This window comes from Entelurus aequoreus, linkage group LG13 (genome assembly GCF_033978785.1).
Source record: "Entelurus aequoreus isolate RoL-2023_Sb linkage group LG13, RoL_Eaeq_v1.1, whole genome shotgun sequence".
Lineage (NCBI taxonomy): Eukaryota > Metazoa > Chordata > Actinopteri > Syngnathiformes > Syngnathidae > Entelurus > Entelurus aequoreus.
In genome coordinates, this window is record NC_084743.1 from 6,923,166 (window position 1) to 6,936,097 (window position 12,932).

At 41.0% G+C, this 12,932-nt stretch overlaps 1 protein-coding gene across 1 annotated transcript in view; it reads left to right on the plus strand.

Moving 5' to 3' along the window:
* Positions 1–12,932, plus strand: part of usp32 (ubiquitin specific peptidase 32) — a 105,368-nt gene that overhangs the window by 41,083 nt on the left and 51,353 nt on the right. The window contains exons 16-18 of the mRNA XM_062067328.1: positions 883–1,017; positions 8,087–8,207; positions 9,669–9,823. Coding sequence (XP_061923312.1) covers positions 883–1,017; positions 8,087–8,207; positions 9,669–9,823 — 411 coding nt within the window. The remainder of the gene's footprint in view (positions 1–882; positions 1,018–8,086; positions 8,208–9,668; positions 9,824–12,932) is intronic.

Sequence of the window (12,932 nt, forward strand, 5' to 3'; positions counted from 1 at the left end):
CTATAAAGCATCTTCTCAAACATGTTCATTGTGGACATCACTATAAAGCATCTTCTCAAACATGTTCATTGTGGACATCACTATAAAGCATCTTCTCAAACATGTTCATTGTGGACATCACTATAAAGCATCTTCTCAAACATGTTCATTGTGGACATCACTATAAAGCATCTTCTCAAACATGTTCATTGTGGACATCACTATAAAGCATCTTCTCAAACATGTTCATTGTGGACATCACTATAAAGCATCTTCTCAAACATGTTCATTGTGGACATCACTATAAAGCATCTTCTCAAACATGTTCATTGTGGACATCAATATAAAGCATCTTCTCAAACATGTTCATTGTGGACATCACTATAAAGCATCTTCTCAAACATGTTCATTGTGGACATCACTATAAAGCATCTTCTCAAACATGTTCATTGTGGACATCACTATAAAGCATCTTCTCAAACATGTTCATTGTGGACATCACTATAAAGCATCTTCTCAAACATGTTCATTGTGGACATCACTATAAAGCATCTTCTCAAACATGTTCATTGTGGACATCACTATAAAGCATCTTCTCAAACATGTTCATTGTGGACATCACTATAAAGCATCTTCTCAAACATGTTCATTGTGGACATCACTATAAAGCATCTTCTCAAACATGTTCATTGTGGACATCACTATAAAGCATCTTCTCAAACAAGATGGCTGCTCCTTCATCATGTGACTCTGACAGCCAATAGGAGTTGAGGACTTGACTCAGTGTTGATGATACTGAAATCCATTGTTGCTGTCATTATGCATGCAAATGAGCTGTGTCAAGCCCCACCCCTAACAGGAAGTCGTGTAAAAGTATGAAGTGAGTATAAGTTGACCTTGCAGGCGCCAACGTTGACCTTGGAGGGCGGGCGGCTGAAGCGCTGCTTGAAGAAGGATGAAGACTTTACCATGGTGCCAGAACCCGTGTGGCGAGCACTTTACCACTGGTATGGTGCCAACCTCAGCCTGCCACGACCAGTAAGTCACACTGATCACACCCTTACACTTTACCACTGGTATGGTGCCAACCTCAGCCTGCCACGACCAGTAAGTCACTCTGATCACACCCTTACACTTTACCACTGGTATGGTGCCAACCTCAGCCTGCCACGACCAGTAAGTTACTCTGATCACACCCTTACACTTTACCACTGGTATGGTGCCAACCTCAGCCTGCCACGACCAGTAAGTCACACTGATCACACCCTTACACTTTACCACTGGTATGGTGCCAACCTCAGCCTGCCACGACCAGTAAGTCACTCTGATCACACCCTTACACTTTACCACTGGTATGGTGCCAACCTCAGCCTGCCACGACCAGTAAGTCACACTGATCACACCCTTACACTTTACCACTGGTATGGTGCCAACATCAGCCTGCCACAACCAGTAAGTCACACTGATCACACCCTTACACTTTACCACTGGTATGGTGCCAATCTCAGCCTGCCATGACCAGTAAGTCACACTGATCACACCCTTACACTTTACCACTGGTATGGTGCCACCACCAGTAAGTCATCCCTTACACTCAGCAGCAACATCAAGTCACACCTCACTTTAAAAACTGTTTAAATGCAGAACACTTGGCACACAAGAACACGCTCAGAACACCAATCCAAGATCTGTGTGTGTTACCAATCAAGCTGGTATCACCTTTCTCCATGTTGGTGATTTATACCTCCATGTTGGTGATTTATACCTCCATGTTGGTGATTTATACCTCCATGTTGGTGATTTATACCTCCATGTTGGTGATTTATACCTCCATGTTGGTGATTTATACCTCCATGTTGGTGATTTATACCTCCATGTTTGTGATTTATACCTCCATGTTGGTGATTTATACCTCCATGTTGGTGATTTATACCTCCATGATGGTGATTTATACCTCCATGTTGCTGATTTATACCTCCATGTTGGTGATTTATACCTCCATGTTGCTGATTTATACCTCCATGTTGGTGATTTATACCTCCATGATGGTGATTTATACCTCCATGTTGGTGATTTATACCTCCATGATGGTGATTTATACCTCCATGATGGTGATTTGTACCTCCATGTTTGTGATTTATACCTCCATGTTGCTGATTTATACCTCCATGTTGCTGATTTATACCTCCATGTTGGTGATTTATACCTCCATGATGGTGATTTATACCTCCATGTTGCTGATTTATACCTCCATGTTGGTGATTTATACCTCCATGATGGTGATTTATACCTCCATGTTGGTGATTTATACCTCCATGATGGGGATTTATACCTCCATGTTGCTGATTTATACCTCCATGTTGGTGATTTATACCTCCATGTTGGTGATTTATACCTCCATGATGGTGATTTATACCTCCATGATGGTGATTTATACCTCCATGTTGGTGATTTATACCTCCATGTTGGTAATTTATACCTCCATGATGGTGATTTATACCTCCATGTTGCTGATTTATACCTCCATGTTGGTGATTTATACCTCCATGATGGTGATTTATACCTCCATGTTGCTGATTTATACCTCCATGTTGGTGATTTATACCTCCATGATGGTGATTTATACCTCCATGTTGGTGATTTATACCTCCATGTTGGTGATTTATACCTCAATGATGGTGATTTATACCTCCATGTTGGTGATTTATACCTCCATGATGGTGATTTATACCTCCATGTTGCTGATTTATACCTCCATGTTGGTGATTTATACCTCCATGTTGGTAATTTATACCTCCATGATGGTGATTTATACCTCCATGTTGGTGATTTATACCTCCATGTTGGTGATTTATACCTCCATGTTGGTGATTTATACCTCCATGATGGTGATTTATACCTCCATGTTGCTGATTTATACCTCCATGTTGCTGATTTATACCTCCATGTTGGTGATTTATACCTCCATGATGGTGATTTATACCTCCATGATGGTGATTTATACCTCCATGTTGGTGATTTATACCTCCATGATGGTGATTTATACCTCCATAATGGTGATTTATACCTCCATGATGGTGATTTATACCTCCATGTTGGTGATTTATACCTCCATGTTGGTGATTTATACCTCCATGATGGTGATTTATACCTCCATGTTGCTGATTTATACCTCCATGTTGGTGATTTATACCTCCATGTTGGTGATTTATACCTCCATGTTGGTGATTTATACCTCCATGATGGTGATTTATACCTCCATGTTGCTGATTTATACCTCCATGTTGGTGATTTATACCTCCATGTTGGTGATTTATACCTCCATGTTGGTGATTTATACCTCCATGTTGGTGATTTATACCTCCATGTTTGTGATTTATACCTCCATGTTGGTGATTTATACCTCCATGTTGGTGATTTATACCTCCATGATGGTGATTTATACCTCCATGTTGCTGATTTATACCTCCATGTTGGTGATTTATACATCCATGTTGCTGATTTATACCTCCATGTTGGTGATTTATACCTCCATGATGGTGATTTATACCTCCATGATGGTGATTTATACCTCCATGATGGTGATTTGTACCTCCATGTTGGTGATTTATACCTCCATGATGGTGATTTATACCTCCATGTTGCTGATTTATACCTCCATGTTGGTGATTTATACCTCCATGATGGTGATTTATACCTCCATGTTGGTGATTTATACCTCCATGTTGGTGATTTATACCTCCATGATGGTGATTTATACCTCCATGTTGGTGATTTATACCTCCATGATGGTGATTTATACCTCCATGTTGCTGATTTATACCTCCATGTTGCTGATTTATACCTCCATGTTGGTGATTTATACCTCCATGATGGTGATTTATACCTCCATGTTGGTGATTTATACCTCCATGATGGTGATTTATACCTCCATGATGGTGATTTGTACCTCCATGTTGGTGATTTATACCTCCATGATGGTGATTTATACCTCCATGTTGCTGATTTATACCTCCATGTTGGTGATTTATACCTCCATGATGGTGATTTATACCTCCATGTTGGTGATTTATACCTCCATGTTGGTGATTTATACCTCAATGATGGTGATTTATACCTCCATGTTGGTGATTTATACCTCCATGATGGTGATTTATACCTCCATGTTGCTGATTTATACCTCCATGTTGGTGATTTATACCTCCATGTTGGTGATTTATACCTCCATGTTGGTGATTTATACCTCTATGATGGTGATTTATACCTCCATGATGGTGATTTATACCTCCATGTTGGTGATTTATACCTCCATGTTGGTAATTTATACCTCCATGATGGTGATTTATACCTCCATGTTGGTGATTTATACCTCCATGTTGGTGATTTATACCTCCATGTTGGTGATTTATACCTCAATGATGGTGATTTATACCTCCATGTTGGTGATTTATACCTCCATGTTGCTGATTTATACCTCCATGTTGGTGATTTATACCTCCATGTTGGTAATTTATACCTCCATGATGGTGATTTATACCTCCATGTTGGTGATTTATACCTCCATGTTGGTGATTTATACCTCCATGTTGGTGATTTATACCTCCATGATGGTGATTTATACCTCCATGTTGCTGATTTATACCTCCATGTTGCTGATTTATACCTCCATGTTGGTGATTTATACCTCCATGATGGTGATTTATACCTCCATGATGGTGATTTATACCTCCATGTTGGTGATTTATACCTCCATGATGGTGATTTATACCTCCATAATGGTGATTTATACCTCCATGATGGTGATTTATACCTCCATGTTGGTGATTTATACCTCCATGTTGGTGATTTATACCTCCATGATGGTGATTTATACCTCCATGTTGCTGATTTATACCTCCATGTTGGTGATTTATACCTCCATGTTGGTGATTTATACCTCCATGTTGGTGATTTATACCTCCATGATGGTGATTTATACCTCCATGTTGCTGATTTATACCTCCATGTTGGTGATTTATACCTCCATGTTGGTGATTTATACCTCCATGTTGGTGATTTATACCTCCATGTTGGTGATTTATACCTCCATGTTTGTGATTTATACCTCCATGTTGGTGATTTATACCTCCATGTTGGTGATTTATACCTCCATGATGGTGATTTATACCTCCATGTTGCTGATTTATACCTCCATGTTGGTGATTTATACATCCATGTTGCTGATTTATACCTCCATGTTGGTGATTTATACCTCCATGATGGTGATTTATACCTCCATGATGGTGATTTATACCTCCATGATGGTGATTTGTACCTCCATGTTGGTGATTTATACCTCCATGATGGTGATTTATACCTCCATGTTGCTGATTTATACCTCCATGTTGGTGATTTATACCTCCATGATGGTGATTTATACCTCCATGTTGGTGATTTATACCTCCATGTTGGTGATTTATACCTCCATGATGGTGATTTATACCTCCATGTTGGTGATTTATACCTCCATGATGGTGATTTATACCTCCATGTTGCTGATTTATACCTCCATGTTGCTGATTTATACCTCCATGTTGGTGATTTATACCTCCATGATGGTGATTTATACCTCCATGTTGGTGATTTATACCTCCATGTTGGTGATTTATACCTCCATGTTGGTGATTTATACCTCCATGTTGGTAATTTATACCTCCATGATGGTGATTTATACCTCCATGTTGCTGATTTATACCTCCATGTTGGTGATTTATACCTCCATGATGGTGATTTATACCTCCATGTTGGTGATTTATACCTCCATGATGGTGATTTATACCTCCATGATGGTGATTTGTACCTCCATGTTGGTGATTTATACCTCCATGATGGTGATTTATACCTCCATGTTGCTGATTTATACCTCCATGTTGGTGATTTATACCTCCATGATGGTGATTTATACCTCCATGTTGGTGATTTATACCTCCATGTTGGTGATTTATACCTCAATGATGGTGATTTATACCTCCATGTTGGTGATTTATACCTCCATGATGGTGATTTATACCTCCATGTTGCTGATTTATACCTCCATGTTGGTGATTTATACCTCCATGTTGGTGATTTATACCTCCATGTTGGTGATTTATACCTCTATGATGGTGATTTATACCTCCATGATGGTGATTTATACCTCCATGTTGGTGATTTATACCTCCATGTTGGTAATTTATACCTCCATGATGGTGATTTATACCTCCATGTTGGTGATTTATACCTCCATGTTGGTGATTTATACCTCCATGTTGGTGATTTATACCTCCATGATGGTGATTTATACCTCCATGTTGCTGATTTATACCTCCATGTTGGTGATTTATACCTCCATGTTGGTGATTTATACCTCCATGATGGTGATTTATACCTCCATGATGGTGATTTATACCTCCATGTTGGTGATTTATACCTCCATGATGGTGATTTATACCTCCATAATGGTGATTTATACCTCCATGATGGTGATTTATACCTCCATGTTGGTGATTTATACCTCCATGTTGGTGATTTATACCTCCATGATGGTGATTTATACCTCCATGTTGCTGATTTATACCTCCATGTTGGTGATTTATACCTCCATGTTGGTGATTTATACCTCCATGTTGGTGATTTATACCTCCATGATGGTGATTTATACCTCCATGTTGCTGATTTATACCTCCATGTTGGTGATTTATACCTCCATGTTGGTGATTTATACCTCCATGTTGGTGATTTATACCTCCATGATGGTGATTTATACCTCCATGTTGGTGATTTATACCTCCATGATGGTGATTTATACCTCCATGATGGTGATTTATACCTCCATGTTGGTGATTTATACCTCCATGTTGGTGATTTATACCTCCATGATGGTGATTAATACCTCCATGTTGCTGATTTATACCTCCATGTTGGTGATTTATACCTCCATGTTGGTGATTTATACCTCCATGTTGGTGATTTATACCTCCATGATGGTGATTTATACCTCCATGATGGTGATTTATACCTCCATGATGGTGATGTATACCTCCATGTTGGTGATTTATACCTCCATGTTGGTGATTTATACCTCCATGTTGGTGATTTATACCTCCATGTTGCTGATTTATACCTCCATGTTGGTGATTTATACCTCCATGTTGGTGATTTATACCTCCATGATGGTGATTTATACCTCCATGTTGGTGATTTGTACCTCCATGTTGGTGATTTATACCTCCATGATGGTGATTTATACCTCCATGATGGTGATTTATACCTCCATGATGGTGATTTATACCTCCATGATGGTGATTTATACCTCCATGTTGGTGATTTATACCTCCATGTTGGTGATTTATACCTCCATGATGGTGATTTATACCTCCATGATGGTGATTTATACCTCCATGATGGTGATTTATACCTCCATGATGGTGATTTATACCTCCATGATGGTGATTTATACCTCCATGTTGGTGATTTATACCTCCATGTTGGTGATTTATACCTCCATGATGGTGATTTATACCTCCATGATGGTGATTTATACCTTCATGTTGGTGATTTATACCTCCATGATGGTGATTTATACCTCCATGTTGGTGATTTATACCTCCATGTTGGTGATTTATACCTCCATGATGGTGATTTATACCTCCATGTTGGTGATTTATACCTCCATGATGGTGATTTATACCTCCATGATGGTGATTTATACCTCCATGTTGCTGATTTATACCTCCATGATGGTGATTTATACCTCCATGATGGTGATTTATACCTCCATGTTGGTGATTTATACCTCCATGTTGGTGATTTATACCTCCATGATGGTGATTTATACCTCCATGTTGGTGATTTATACCTCCATGATGGTGATTTATACCTCCATGATGGTGATTTATACCTCCATGCAATGCGACATGAGCTTTGTGCTTTGCAGAAAGCAGACTTTCTTTCCTCCGCCAAAGAGGTTTTGTTCTGTTTGTTGGCAACATACCTCAAAGAGTTATGGACTGAGTTGGATGACATTTTTCAGGAAATGTCCAAAAAAAACAAACGGAAGATTTGAACCCTCAACCTTCCATTCCTGCAGGTCATCATGGACAGCAAGACAGGCCAGGCAGAACTGGAGCTGTTCCCTTGCTACCTCCTCTTCCTCCGCCACCAGACCGCCACACGCTCCTCCTCTCAGACCAACATCTGGCTCAGTATGGGTAAGTTAAGTTAAGGTCAGTTTTCATTTCATCCTGTACATGCACCCTCAAGGACCCTTCTGTGCCCTGGTAGGGAAACCTACCAGGGCATAGACGTCCCCTGGACTACATAGGTCCTAGGACCTGTCTGTCTTGGGAAACCTACCAGGGCGTAGTGGTCCCCGGACTACATAGGTCCTAGGACCTGTCTGTCTTGGGAAACCTACCAGGGTATAGACGTCCCCGGACTACATAGGTCCTAGGACCTGTCTGTCTTGGGGAACCTACCAGGGCATAGAGGCCCCCTGACTAAATAGTTCCTAGGACCTGTCTGTCTTGGGAAACCTACCAGGGCATAGAGGCCCCCGGACTACATAGGTCCTAGACCTGTCTGTCTTGGGAAACCTACCAGGGCATAGTGCTTCCCGGACTACATAGGTCCTAGGACCTGTCTGTCTTGGGAAACCTACCAGGGCATAGAGGCCCCCGGACTACATAGGTCCTAGGACCTGTCTGTCTTGGGAAACCTACTAGGGAATAGTGGCCCCCGGACTACATAGGTCCTAGGACTATTGGGACACTAAACTCCTCTTCCAGATTATAATAATAATATTACTACATTATACTTTATAATTATACTACATTATACTTTATAATTATACTACATTATACCTTATAATTATACTACATTATAGTGTATAATTATACTACATTATAGTGTATAATTATACTACAGTATACTTTATAATTATACTACATTATACTTTATAATTATAATACATTATACTTTATAATTATACTACATTATACCTTATAATTATACTACATTATACCTCATAACTATACTACATTATAGTGTATAATTATACTACATTATACCTTATAATTATACTACATTATAGTGTATAATTATACTACAGTATACTTTATAATTATACTACATTATACTTTATAATTATACTACATTATACCTTGTAATTATACTACATTATACCTCATAACTATACTACATTATAGTGTATAATTATACTACATTATACCTTATAATTATGCTACATTATACTTTATAATTATACTACAGTATACTTTATAATTATACTACATTATACTTTATAATTATACTACATTATAACTTATATGTATACTACATTATACCTTATAATTATACTACATTATAGTGTATAATTATACTACATTATACCTTACAATTATACTACATTATACTTTATAATTATACTACATTATACCTTATAATTATACTACATTATAGTGTATAATTATACTACATTATACTTGATAATTATACTCCATTATAGTGTATAATTATACTACATGATATGATAAGAACAAATAATATTACTGTAGATATAAGATGAACAACTAAATATTTGACCATTCTTCTGGAATGTTCTCACTTGAAGCGGAGTGCTGTGGGGTTGAGGTCTGGGCTCTGTTCAAGTGTCTTCTCCTGCTCCTACCTAGGCAACGTGCCATCCCCAAACCTTCCTCTGAAGCGAGTGTTGGTGTACAGCGCCTGCTTCAGCCGCATGGCCACCATCAAGGACATCCACCTGTACCTGTGCCAGAGACTTGGCATCAAGGAGGAAACTGTCCGACTCTGGTTGTTTATCAGCGAGGTGAGTCCATCCATGACGTTTTTACTTGACTTTTCAACACTCCAGCACACTTTCTGCCTCCAATAACGTCAAACACAGCATTTGACACCTTTACTCAGACAAAAGCTGATAGCACACAAAGTTCCATCCATCCATCCATCTTCTTCCGCTTAGCCGAGGTGGGGTCGCGGGGGCAGCAGCCTAAGCAGGGAAGCCCAGACTTCCCTCTCCCCAGCCACTTGGTCCAGCTCCTCCCGGGGGATCCCGAGGTGTTCCCAGGCCAGCCAGGAGAGATAGTCTTCCCAACGTGTCCCTGTGGCCTCCTACCGGTCGGACGTGCCCTAAACACCTCCCTAGGGAGGCGTCAGGGTGGCATCCTGACCAGATGCCCGAACCACCTCATCTGTCTCCTCTCCATGTGGAGGAGCAGCGGCTTTACTTTGATCTTGGACCCGTGATCTTGTCCTTTGGTCATAACCCAAAGATCATGACCATAGGTGAGGATGGGAACGTAGATCTTGTACCAGTGATCTTGTCCTTTGGTCATAACCCAAAGACCATGACCATAGGTGAGGATGGGAACGTAGATCTTGGACCCGTGATCTTGTCCTTTGGTCATAACCCAAAGATCATGACCATAGGTGAGGATGGGAACGTAGATCTTGTACCCGTGATCTTGTCCTTTGGTCATAACCCAAAGATCATGACCATAGGTGAGGATGGGAACGTAGATCTTGGACCCGTGATCTTGTCCTTTGGTCATAACCCAAAGATCATGACCATAGGTGAGGATGGGATTGTAGATCTTGGACCCGTGATCTTGTCCTTTGGTCATAACCCAAAGATCATGACCATAGGTGAGGATGGGAATGTAGATCTTGTACCCGTGATCTTGTCCTTTGGTCATAACCCAAAGATCATGACCATAGGTGAGGATGGGATTGTAGATCTTGGACCCGTGATCTTGTCCTTTGGTCATAACCCAAAGATCATGACCATAGGTGAGGATGGGAACGTAGATCTTGTACCCGTGATCTTGTCCTTTGGTCATAACCCAAAGATCATGACCATAGGTGAGGATGGGAACGTAGATCTTGGACCCGTGATCTTGTCCTTTGGTCATAACCCAAAGATCATGACCATAGGTGAGGATGGGAACGTAGATCTTGGACCCGTGATCTTGTCCTGTGGTCATAACCCAAAGATCATGACCATAGGTGAGGATGGGATTGTAGATCTTGGACCCGTGATCTTGTCCTTTGGTCATAACCCAAAGATCATGACCATAGGTGAGGATGGGAACGTAGATCTTGTACCAGTGATCTTGTCCTTTGGTCATAACCCAAAGACCATGACCATAGGTGAGGATGGGAACGTAGATCTTGGACCCGTGATCTTGTCCTTTGGTCATAACCCAAAGATCATGACCATAGGTGAGGATGGGAACGTAGATCTTGTACCCGTGATCTTGTCCTTTGGTCATAACCCAAAGATCATGACCATAGGTGAGGATGGGAACGTAGATCTTGGACCCGTGATCTTGTCCTTTGGTCATAACCCAAAGATCATGACCATAGGTGAGGATGGGAACGTAGATCTTGGACCCGTGATCTTGTCCTTTGGTCATAACCCAAAGATCATGACCATAGGTGAGGATGGGATTGTAGATCTTGGACCCGTGATCTTGTCCTTTGGTCATAACCCAAAGATCATGACCATAGGTGAGAATGGGAACGTAGATCTTGGACCCGTGATCTTGTCCTTTGGTCATAACCCAAAGATCATGACCATAGGTGAGGATGGGAACGTAGATCTTGGACCCGTGATCTTGTCCTTTGGTCATAACCCAAAGATCATGACCATAGGTGAGGATGGGATTGTAGATCTTGGACCCGTGATCTTGTCCTTTGGTCATAACCCAAAGATCATGACCATAGGTGAGGATGGGAATGTAGATCTTGTACCCGTGATCTTGTCCTTTGGTCATAACCCAAAGATCATGACCATAGGTGAGGATGGGATTGTAGATCTTGGACCCGTGATCTTGTCCTTTGGTCATAACCCAAAGATCATGACCATAGGTGAGGATGGGAACGTAGATCTTGGACCCGTGATCTTGTCCTTTGGTTATAACCCAAAGATCATGACCATAGGTGAGGATGGGAACGTAGATCTTGGACCCGTGATCTTGTCCTTTGGTCATAACCCAAAGATCATGACCATAGGTGAGGATGGGAACGTAGATCTTGGACCCGTGATCTTGTCCTTTGGTCATAACCCAAAGATCATGACCATAGGTGAGGATGGGAACGTAGATCTTGTACCCGTGATCTTGTCCTTTGGTCATAACCCAAAGATCATGACCATAGGTGAGGATGGAAACGTAGATCTTGTACCCGTGATCTTGTCCTTTGGTCATAACCCAAAGATCATGACCATAGGTGAGGATGGGAACGTAGATCTTGGACCCGTGATCTTGTCCTTTGGTCATAACCCAAAGATCATGACCATAGGTGAGGATGGGAACGTAGATCTTGGACCCGTGATCTTGTCCTTTGGTCATAACCCAAAGATCATGACCATAGGTGAGGATGGGAACGTAGATCTTGTACCCGTGATCTTGTCCTTTGGTCATAACCCAAAGATCATGACCATAGGTGAGGATGGGATTGTAGATCTTGTACCCGTGATCTTGTCCTTTGGTCATAACCCAAAGATCATGACCATAGGTGAGGATGGGATTGTAGATCTTGGACCCGTGATCTTGTCCTTTGGTCATAACCCAAAGATCATGACCATAGGTGAGGATGGGAACGTAGATCTTGTACCCGTGATCTTGTCCTTTGGTCATAACCCAAAGATCATGACCATAGGTGAGGATGGGAACGTAGATCTTGGACCCATGATCTTGTCCTTTGGTCATAACCCAAAGATCATGACCATAGGTGAGGATGGGAACGTAGATCTTGGACCCGTGATCTTGTCCTTTGGTCATAACCCAAAGATCATGACCATAGGTGAGGATGGGATTGTAGATCTTGGACCCGTGATCTTGTCCTTTGGTCATAACCCAAAGATCATGACCATAGGTGAGGATGGGCACGTAGATCTTGTACCCGTGATCTTGTCC